General features: G+C 42.9%; 1 protein-coding gene across 1 annotated transcript in view; it reads left to right on the top strand.

Annotated features, from left to right (window-relative positions):
* CPZ (carboxypeptidase Z) overlaps window positions 1-11,368 on the top strand; it is a 68,491-nt gene that overhangs the window by 25,358 nt on the left and 31,765 nt on the right. Inside the window, exon 7 of the mRNA XM_006264209.4 lies at window positions 5,711-5,869. Within this exon, the coding sequence (XP_006264271.1) occupies window positions 5,711-5,869 (159 nt within the window). The remainder of the gene's footprint in view (window positions 1-5,710; window positions 5,870-11,368) is intronic.

Raw genomic sequence — 11,368 nt, 5'->3', positions numbered from 1 at the left:
ACCCTTTATTGTTTATGTGTTTGTTTTGTGATTATGTTGTTTCCTGTGGGGACAAGTTTGACCCAGGGAAAATAAAACCGGATTGTAAACAGTGATAACCTGCTACAATGTCCTTTCTAGCACAGGGCTTTATCTGCATTGTGAAAGGGATTTAGAACTGAGAAGGAATTAGAGAATTTCAGTGTTCCCCTCTGGCCTAAACATGCAGCTAAATAACATGCAAAGTCCACATACTATGCAGAGAATGACTAAGAGGGCCTGTTTTCCTATGATCTGAATGGTGCACACATCTTTTTGATGACTATAACGTCATGTAGCTCAGGGGTCTAGCTACTCAAATCTTCTCTGAACTCTAATTCCACAGTTGTAATCATAGGAGAATGCGTTGTTGGTACAATGGGCATCAATTTTGCTAAGTATATGAACCCTTGGGTAGGGGAAGCTGTTACAGAACATGGCTTTGTGCCTGGAAAAAAACCTTAGTATATTTGTTTCAACACCAGCCTTTCAACCTTTAATTACTTAATAGTATTTATTTCCTGGCTGAATTAAATGATATTTCAGGTATTCCATACCTAAATCAGACAACTGAAAAAACGCTCTAAACTGAATTCCTTCATAGACCTTGCTATTACAGCAAGCTTTGTTTTCTGTTAGTACCAATTATTAGAATAAATGGCCTGGCCATTGAAATCAAGAAATATTATCTGAGATTGAATGGCTTGATTTGAGCAGGGTTTGGGGCTGCCTTATAATGAAGGCTGGTCTAGACCTTAGGCAGAGGGATAGCAGCACAACTTCATGCCCAGGGCAGCTGCACAGCACCTGGGGTAATATAAGCTTCTTCATACCAACTGCTATGGTAAGATCTGCTTCTGCTGTGGCAGCAGCTGCTTTTGTGCCCCTCCATGCAGTTGGCTTCTGGGGCTTCTGTAGTGGTTATGCCCCTACCTCCCTCAATTTTGCCATTGACCTGAGGAAAGCTAGTCCAGTCATTTCTAAAATGACAAAAAGTATCACTTTTATATACCAGGGAGGCATGGCTGAATGCAATATAACTGACAGAAATGGAAATTGGGTTTAGGAAGAGTAATGGCCATTCATTGCATATATGGCCAAATTAGTTAGCTACTTTCTAACTGTATGTTAAATTGGTTTTGTAAAATAGGTAATTTAAGAATGATTCCCTGTGACTGAAAGGTAAAAGGCCCTTGGGGAATGAAAAAGCTGCATTAAATAAAACTCTATGGATAATCAATGTAAAGAGTGACAAGGGCAGTATTTGATAGAACTGAACCAGAATGAGAAGAAAATGCAGATTTCCAGACCTAAATCACTGTAGCTGATGTCACTTCGGTACTAATAGGGTAAAAAATACAAGACAATCTAATTGTTTCCTGTGGGAGTTGTTGTAATATGATAACTGGCTCTGGGGCATAGCACCATCTTGTGGAGTATGTCAGTATCTGGCAAGGGAACAAGCTGCACAAAAATAGGACTTGTCCATGCAAGCTCCCCACACGCTGAGCCAGGAAATATGTAAGTGAAATGAAAGGTTTCAATCCATATTAAACGTTCTCTGCAGTTTCAGCTCATGAGAAAGGCTGGTTCTAAGTGGGGACACCACAGGATCAGCACAGAAGAACTGACTCCATGGAGTTGGATACCAAGTTCCCTGTAGAGGCAAATGTTCAGACTGTGTCATACATTCAAAATAACAATTGCTAAGTGCAGTTAAAACGCAGGTAGATGCACATTCCAGCAGCATAGCATGGGTTACCTGCCACCACAGACTTGTAAAGTTGTTCCCTTTCCGGAGAGAGTTATCTCCTAAGTACTAACTTTAATAGGTCACCACATCCAAATGACTTGCACCTGTTGCAAGTGAACATATGACAAGGCCCTTTCACTCTTGTTGCATACCCTGAAAGCTGCATTCGTCTTGGGTTTGTTCTCTCAAACCCCCTTCGGTTTATTTTCTCAACCTGAGTATTTTTTCTTCTGCTGCGAGTGCATGTGTGCACATGCATATGTGCTTGTGAGAAGCATTTAGCCAGATATTTGCCCTTCATTTTTTAATGCCCTTCGTCCAAGGAATACAGTGATGTTCAAAGTGCCTCTCTTCTAGGGAGGTGTTTTAAAATCCGGTGGCTTTTTTGAGCCTATGGAGGAATCAGCATGTGCTCAGATATGAGCACGTCACACAATGCTTGATGATAGGCTGTTGGGGTAATACTAGGTAGTAGTCCACTATCATCTGACCAGTATTGTCCTTCCTCATTGTGCTGCTCTGTCTGCCTGCGTTTATTTGTTGTCTCTTGCCTTAGTTCTAGATTGTAAGCTCTTTGGCTTGGGGACCATGTTTTAGTTCTATGTTTGTACAGACCCTAATGCAAAACAGTCCTGGTCCCTGAGCGAGGCTCTTAGGTGTTACCACAGTACTAATCATAATAATAACTTCCTGCTGGAGAACGTCCTTCATCATTTAGAAGGATCAGGAGAGAGTGGTGTTGCTAGGGGAATGCACTTCAATTACCAGAGCCAGTAAGAAGATGGGGAAATGATGAGTGTTTCCTTCCTGTGCCTGTTTGGGCCTCCTGGTAAATTTCTCCCTTGGCTCACCCCAGCTGCAGTAACTTCTGATAGCACTGGCATGAAAAGATCTGCAAGACCCAATTGGTTTTGGTGAAAATGAAATAGCTGATAACCAGGATGTGGAAGTGTGAGAGCCTCAAGCAATGAAAACCTGTAACAGAGTTGCAAACTCCCTGCAGCACCCTGACACTCCCACAGCTCACTGTCCTAAATGCTGGCTCTGGCAACAAAGTACAAATATATGTTTTTATTCCTACAGTACTATCCGGCCCATTTGTGTCTCTCCCCAGTTCTAACTTTGCGATTCAATCCTCTTACAAAGTCCCAAGACCATACAGGTCTCTAATGCAAGTTTTTGGAGCACATTATTTACTTTCAGTGTACAAGTATCAAAAGAAGTAAGGCATTTTTAATAATCAGGCAGATTTTGCAGTGCAGCTGCCTAGAAACAGTATTGGAGACTTTATTATGGTGAGAATGGCTGCTGTATTTGCTCAGCATTTCTATATTTAATAGCCTAATTCAATAGGTGTTGGTCAGATCTAACAGCTGTAAATTCATTCACTATTTCCATCTCCACCTTACAGATATGAGTAATGCCTACCAGCAAACCAGTCACAATGTCCTACACTCATTTGGTAGCTACACACTCTGTACAAGAGCCCTAGATATTACCTGGCTTCATTTAAAAAAAAAAAAATATTCCGATGGTGCCTTGCTGCCTTTGGGTAATTTCTTCAATAGCCATTGGTCTGTCCAGCAGAGCATTCATATAAGAAAGTGGTTTAGGGATTACTGCACTGGCATGCAAATCAGGAGACGTGGCTTTCAACACACTTTGGATCTGCTTCACTCCTTCTCTGCCTCTCTTCAGCAAAGTTCATGAGAAAGCACCACCATAATGATTTACTTGTGCTTTACACCCATGCTGTGTGGATAGAGATCATGCCTTTTTGGTATTACATATCTGCTAGAAGGCACAACATATTGGAGCATACTCTGCAACCTGATCCTTCTGATTTAACTGGGTATGGAGAGGACATCAGAAAAAAATCCCAGCTGGCAGGGGAGGTCCTCTTCCATCATCAGACATAAAGATATCTAGCTAGGTGATGGAAGATCTGTTACTTTCAACCATGAGTGAAGAATGCCACCTGCTTTACCAAGGTGCTAGTGCATTTTCTGAAGCACTTTCAGAAGTTGCACTTTGAGGCTAGGGACAGACATTACACACAAACTGGTTTAAATGGTCAGAAACTGGTTTAAACCTATAACAGAAAATAAGTTCAGTGCACATAAACCAGTTTCAAAATGCCTGAAACTTGTTTAAGATACAGCTGGTTGAATGTAGTATCAGACTTAACTGATTTGCGTCAAACCAATTTATGCAATGTCGGTCCCAGAACCCTTCCTAGTTTAAGTTAAACCAGAGTCTCCCAGCATCCCAGATGCTTTGCAGCCCTGGGCTGGGCTCTGCTGTGCTGTTTGCTCCAAAAAACAGAGCTGGCCCTGCCCCTCTGCTCCCTAGCCAGAGCTCTGGCAGAGACTGCAGCTGCTCAAGCAGGCATCTCCCCTCCCTCCCTTCTCCCATAGCACAGACCCCAGTCCCATGAACCATAGGCATGTGGTATGCTAGCTAATGCTTAGAGGTGTCTCTGTGTGTGTCTCTCCAATTTCACTGGGAAAGGCAGACAGAGTAGTGTGCACTTAGGGCTTTTTGGAGCTAATCAACAGGTCAGCTGGTAATGTCCCTCAGTTCCTTCCTTGGAAAAAGCTGTTTAAGAAGAGATTGAACTAATGAGAGAGGCTTTTGTTTTCTTGATGCACTGCTAAATGCTGTGTTGTCAGCTCCATGCTGGCTCCCTCATCTGTCAATTTTGCAGACTGTATGAAGAAGCAGGGAGAGGAAGATTGAAAAATTCAGTATTATTAACAGATGCATGTGCTCCCTCCCCCCCCCCCCCTTTTGCCTCAGAGTAATAGCTGGGGGCTGGCAACACTCCCACCTCTTGAGCAGTGAGCATGGAAAAGCCTGGGATGGTGCAGGCAGTGTAGGGGATTACACCCCTCACTAATCAGAGTATCCTGCTGGGGCCTGGCCATGTCTCCCCTCAGGTCAGCACTGTAGAAGGGAAGGGAGGGCTGTTCTAGTCCCCAGCTTCTAGCCTGAGCCACTGCAGCTATGTGCCTGCATTTCCTCAGTCCAGAGAGAATATCTGTGCAGTTTCAAACCAGTTCAACCTAGGCAGTTTAGACTAACCTGCAAAGATTGAATCAATTCAGGCTTCGGCTTTTTGAATGTCTGTCCTTAGCCTGGCAGTCACTCATTTAATGGATCAGTGGATCCAAAGCTGGTAGGATTGAACCATGAAATGAGACATGGTTTTCAAATCTGTACAAAACCCAGACAGACCTGGGCCCAAAGCAACAAACCCAATTGCTTCTTTGCCTTATACCTTATACAGTTATTTGCATACATGTAAAGTAAGTGTTACTGTTCTCATCTGATACCATTTTACAGCTAGTTTGCTGTACAACTTTTCACTGTTATACATGACTACAGAAAAGGCAACTGTTGGAAATTCTAACCCTATTACTGAGATCTACCTGATGCCTCTACTTTCACAAACTGACCAGGGTACAGACTAGGTGGTTCGTAAGTAACCGTTTCTTAGTGGGTACCAGCATACTGTGTCAGATGCAATCAGGTATATGGCCACCAGGTGGCACTGTTGCTTTTAAGGAGTAGCTGGTCCCTGGTAGAAGGGAGTCAAATTATATCTCAACAAATACTGAGCTCAGTCAGTATTCAGTCAAAAAGAGGTGCCTAAATGCCTTTGAGGACTTTGGCCTCAAAGCTGTTCATTTCATAACATGAAATTCCACTCCAGGGGGAGGGGAAGATCCTAGGTTTTGGCATGCAGACCCCATGTACCTTACACAAAGAAATCCCTCCCTTCCCTTCTGCATAGGAAATCTAGGACACCCTCCACTTCACACCTCCTTTCTGTGGGTGTTTCTTTGCTAGGGTCCCGCTGTCTCCACAACATTGTTTCAAGTAACCCCATCTTAAGTAGTGTGTGCATTCAAGTATTTTTTTCCTTTTCTGCTTCAGGTTGCACCTGAGACGAAAGCTATTATGAAGTGGATGAGGGACATTCCATTTGTACTCTCTGCCAGTCTCCATGGTGGTGAATTAGTTGTTACCTATCCTTATGATTACTCAAGGCATCCACTGGAAGAAAAAATGTTCTCCCCTACCCCTGATGAGAAGGTAATTTTTTTTCTTTCCTGCGACTAGATTATTTGGTTGACTTCCAAATAGAGAACAATTTAGAAGCCTTCCTTGACCAAGTAACTTGTTTAACCATTCTGTGATATACATTTTTGGTAGTTGATTTAGAAAAATATCTCTGAATATGCCATGCAAGAATAAATTTAAGTCTGGCATTATTATGTACCCAACGGATGACAAATTACACCAATTTAAGAGACAGGATGAGTGACCTACTTCACTTGTTTAGTTTGTTCATCTGTTTTGGAGGGAATGGAAGCTAAGCAGGGGCTGTGAAACAACTTCTAAATTACTTATCAAGGAAGAGAGAACAAATTAGTGCATGCTAAGTCCCCCACCCCCTGCTTTTTAACTCAGGAACATTTGTTCATCTGTTCATAATGTCTGGAGGAGAATTTCAGGTATGCATTGGTGTTCATCAACTTCTGTTTTGTGTTCAATGGAAGTTTCACCATTGATTTACAAGGCAGCATATTTAGATACCCTTGAAGATTGGTACTGTAAAAAGGAAGAAAAGAAAATATCTGAAAAGAGACTTTATTTTTAAGTTGACCTACTGGAAGATTTGAAAATAAATAGTAAATGTAACCATTCCCCTTCAACATTTGGTGGCATGCATCTTTGGGCTGTCATTTGCATGCTTACAGTTATGAGTTGGCAGTATTTTGCAGTCATTTTGCATTGATATAAATGAATCCACATGTCAAAGTAAGAAAAACTCACCTAAAGCAGCATTTAGAGCCCAGTCATACTACCACTGGCTGTAAAAAAGGCAGGAATGAGTCCTGAACTTGAAGTTCTCATCTATGTTGCTACCAAAGGTAATGACAGCTCGGTAAAACTAAAAGGAGGCCAGAAGGGGGGAGTAGTGTAACGTTTATTCCAGGTCAGACAGAATGTGTGGATATTTCTTGCCCCTGTGCCTCTATTCTTGTGTACTTCTCACTTGAGGATTTTTTTTTAAACACACTGCAATTTTCTACCTTCTTTCCTAAACTGACACACAGATAAACATTAGATATTTGGACATATTAGCCTGGAATCTTAAAAAAAAAAAGAAAAAAAAAAGTAATATCTTATTTAGCAAACAGATCATGAAAATAAACAGAAAATGCATGTTCTTTCATTTGATGCACAGATCTTGGCCTTGAGTGTGGAGGCATAAGAAAGCAGTGATGGCTCCAAGCTGCAGTGGCTACCCCATACATTGGTGTGGCTGGCTGGCAGGCAGTGGTAGCAGCTGTTATTTTTCCCCCTCTCCCTGAAGCAGGCATTCAGTGCTGCTGCCCAAGTTGCCTGCCTTAGTTAACACCACTGCTTGAATGCATCAGTGGGAACCAGCCAGTTAGGCTTCATTACAATCCTGTTCCAAATGGATAGGTGTATAAACTGCATATAATTCCTTGAAATACTAGTCACAGAAAAACTACAACTAGTGAGGGGTGGTGGGAGAAGGAGAGTCCACCCCCTACTAGCCTAGTGGTTAGGCCATTTGCACAGGGAGTGGGAGCTTTAGGTTTATATTCCCCCACCCCCACCTCCTAGTAAAGTGTCTTAAATACTAGGCCAAGGGCTAGGCATTCTCTTGATGTTGAAGTATTGGGCAACTGAGAGAGGAAGTTATCTGGGGCAGGGAGAAAAGCAAACTAGGAGAATAATTTAGGGAGATGGTCACTGTCCTGCAAGGGAGGGGTCCCTGCTTCTGATTTCAGTGGTGTTTCTCCATTTTATATTTAATAGTCAGTGGCTAAACAGCATTGGAATAGCTTCTGCCTCACTGGGTCAGGTGTCACTTAATTTATTTTAAGTGCTCTATGTATTCTTTCTAGATTGCACGGCAGTGATTTCTATGAAATATTTCACAAGGGGAAGCTACACAAAGTATCAGGTACAGGCAAAAATCCTTTCATTAGCGAGTCAGGAACTGATTGTTTATGGCCAGTAAACCAGAGGAAGAGGGACCAGAAAAATGAAAAGCTACAGGTTTAAAATAGACATTGGGAGTAGAATCCACGTGAGATTGTCAATTGAAATCAGCTTTCCACATTAGCCAATTAGAGCATCTCAAAATATTAACAGTATCACTTTAAATTTTGCCCAGAGAATGAAAAAAAAACACACCGGCTTAGTGATCTGTAGTTAAATAACTTCATCTGCAACTGCTGTTGTCCAGGGGGCTGCATCCTGTAATAGTGTTGCTTAGTTTTTGCTGCTGCTCTCTTAGTCTTCACCTTTGTTCTGACTGCTGACCCAGAAGAATTCATTTGTGCAAGGGCAAACTTAGCACATTTGCATTCTTGGCTGCAGCAAAAAACAAAGTGCCCCAGCTGTGCTCTGCCACTTTGTCCTGTTGAGTCTTTTGTGGGCTGGACCAGTATTCCAAAGCATACTTAGAACAGGTTTATATAGCTACTGGTGATTCCCCTGGTGTAAATGTATTAGCTGGTGATATAGGCTGTTTATAGGTGTTATGTTTTTCTAGGTTTAATCTAGACTATAACAATAACTATATTCATGCGGATGTCTGTAGTTTGAACTAAAATTGGCTCCAATCTGAATTAACTAGCCCTCATTGAATGAGAACTAAGATTAATGCAGACTAGGGCAATCCAAATTAAGGAATTTAAACCAGATTAATTAACATGTATATACAGTGTTGCTTTTAGGAATAACAGTCCTTAGGAATTCAGATAAGTATTGTTCCTACAAGGTATCAACGCCTGCAAGGGTTATAGTCATTTTGGTCTAAGGACTAAACATTAGATTTATGGCACATTGGCTGCATCTACACAAGACACTGACTACACAGTAGGGGTGTGCAAAACGGGCCACATTCAATTCAGATTTAGCCCAAATCAGGGACAGTGATTTCATTAGTTGATTCGGATCACTGTCCCTGATTCGATTCGGCTGATTCCGAATCTGAAGATTCAATGCTGATTTAGAGAATCAGTGATTTGGCCATAGACACAGCTTTAAATGTTTTTTCTACGTGCCTCAAAATACCAGGCACAACTCATGAACGCTGCAAAGCTGGAGCGGATGGAGTGTCCCACAGAAGTGTGGGGGCCCCTCTTGCATGCTCAGCAGTGAACCCAAAGTACTTCTGGTCCATTTTCAGGTCCGCTGGGGAGGGCACTGGGGGGGCCTTCTGTGCCCCCCTGGCTTGGCTATCAGCCACAGGGGGTGGACCCCAGGTGCCTCCCCCAAACCCAAGAGGCACCAGTCACCAAACTGGGGGAGCGTGGGGTGGCCCCCAGTGCATTCCTCAGAAGACCTGGAAGTGGACTGGCAGTGCTTCTGGTCCACTTCCAGGTCTGCTGCCGAGCGCACTGGGGACCCACCCCACGCTCCTGTGGGATGCTCCATCTGCCCCACCATCTCAGCATTCATGAGTCACCTGGTACCTTGAGGTATGTAGAAAAAACATTTAAAGCTGTGTCTATGTCTGCATCTTTCCAAATCTCTCCGAATTGACTCAGAGGGTTCCAATTTGATTCAGAGAGATTAAAGGGTCTCCTGATTTGATTCAGATTCAGAGATTCAGTCACCAAATCAGGCCAGATCTTCACTGAATTGAACCAGGGACTGAAGCTTCACACAGCCCTACTATGCAGTAGCTTGTTACTACTGTGCAGTAGCATCACGTGGCACGAAGTGTGATGTGACGCTACTGCACAGTAGTAATGCACTACTGTGCAGTCAGCATCTCTTAAAAGCTATTTGGTGATGCTACTGTGCAGTAACTCCAGTTACTGCATAGTCATTTAGTACTTATGTATAGAAGTACTAAATGACTGTACAGTAATGACTGCACAGTCAGCGTCTCATGTAGATGCAGCCATTATAACCTGCCTGTCATTGGATAACCCCAGGTACCTCTCAACATTTTACCAGCTACATTCTGTCACTAGGTCAACATTCCCCCTTCCCCCCCACCCCCACCTACCTGTCTCACACCTATTGTCTCCCATTGCCTCTAATCTTCACAGCCACACATTTTGCGTTTTCAGAGATCTGCATTTTGCATATTGGCTTCTATTCCACCCAGGAGAACACACGAAACACCAGCAGACTCCCTATGCCTGAAGAAGGGTGTTTGTGCCCAAAAGCTTGCAAAAAAACAATTTTTCCAACTATTTAGTTGGTCTAATAAAAGATATCACATTTACCCAAATAACCTTGTCTGCCTAATCCCCAAAAGGGAAACTCATTTGGATTTTTGTAAAACAATAGAGACTATCAGGCACAAAGTAACACCTTTTATAAAATCAAATGTGCCAACAACACTGCTCCCTGCTAAGTATCAGGTCAATTAAAGCTTCTGGAATGGATCTTCCAATGACTGCAACAATGTAGTAGTGCTTACACAAGCTTATTATCAGCTCCTCATTACTTACAAGCTCTGTTAAGAGGCTTTCAAATGTATAGACCGTGTGTAGCTAGTAGGTCTGTGCAAAATTTCAGCAGCCCTTTCAGTTTGGAGGTGTTTCGGCCCATTTTGGTGCCCAAAACACCAGATCCTAAATGAAATGGATGGCTCCAAAACATGTCCAAAATGAAAAGAAGCCATCCAAAACATTTTGGAAATGTTTTGGATGTTTCAGAATGTTTTGGAGGTGGGCTTGTGGGGAAACAGAAACTCAGAAGAGGGAGGGGGGAAATGAGGGGAGGATGGCTCTGATGTTGACATCTGGAGCTGACCAGTTTCTGCAATCCATCCCTGAGGTCCCTTCCAATTGGAGTGCTCAGAGGGAGGGACAGAGAAACAGCATATAAGGCTCTGTGTGAAGCCTTTCTGTCCCTTTTGTGAGCTGTCTCTCTGGAAGCAACAGCGTGTGAAAGGTAATATGGCTAGCTGCAGTGACTGGATTCCTAGTCAGTCTCCTGCTAGTCTCTCTTTTTGGAAAGGATTGGATACACCTTTCCAATATATTACAGATACAAGATATATATGAAGCAGATAGAAGATATAGTAAAGACATAGATATAATAAAATAAGCAGATAGAAGAAGAAGATATAATAAAGACATAGATATAGTCAAATAAGCAGATAGAAGAAGAAGATATAGTAAAGACAGAAGATATAGTAAACACATAGAAGATATTTTACACACACACACACACATTTTTCAGAACAGCAAACATTATGAAGTGTGCTGGAAAGGCAGGTGCCAGGTCTTCCAGCAGGGGAGCAAGAGGGGGCAGAGGGAGAGCTATAAGTCACCGCCCCCCCCCACCAAAAAACCCACAAAAAACGTAGACACACCCTCTTCCCTAGCAAGCATGAGGCTGCTGCTGCTAATGGGAGCAAGGAGGTGGAAGCAGTATCTGCACCTGCCCCACCTCCACTAACACCAGCAGTAATAATAAGCCCCAGCACCACCAGCATGACAAGCACCAACATGACAGTCTCCTCCATCCCAATTTCAGTTCCTAGCAAGAGCCTCCCAGTGCCAGAGGAGGAGCTGGATCTGA

This window comes from Alligator mississippiensis, chromosome 2 (assembly GCF_030867095.1).
Source record: "Alligator mississippiensis isolate rAllMis1 chromosome 2, rAllMis1, whole genome shotgun sequence".
Classification (NCBI taxonomy): domain Eukaryota; kingdom Metazoa; phylum Chordata; order Crocodylia; family Alligatoridae; genus Alligator; species Alligator mississippiensis.
This window is presented reverse-complemented; position numbering and strand designations above follow the sequence as displayed.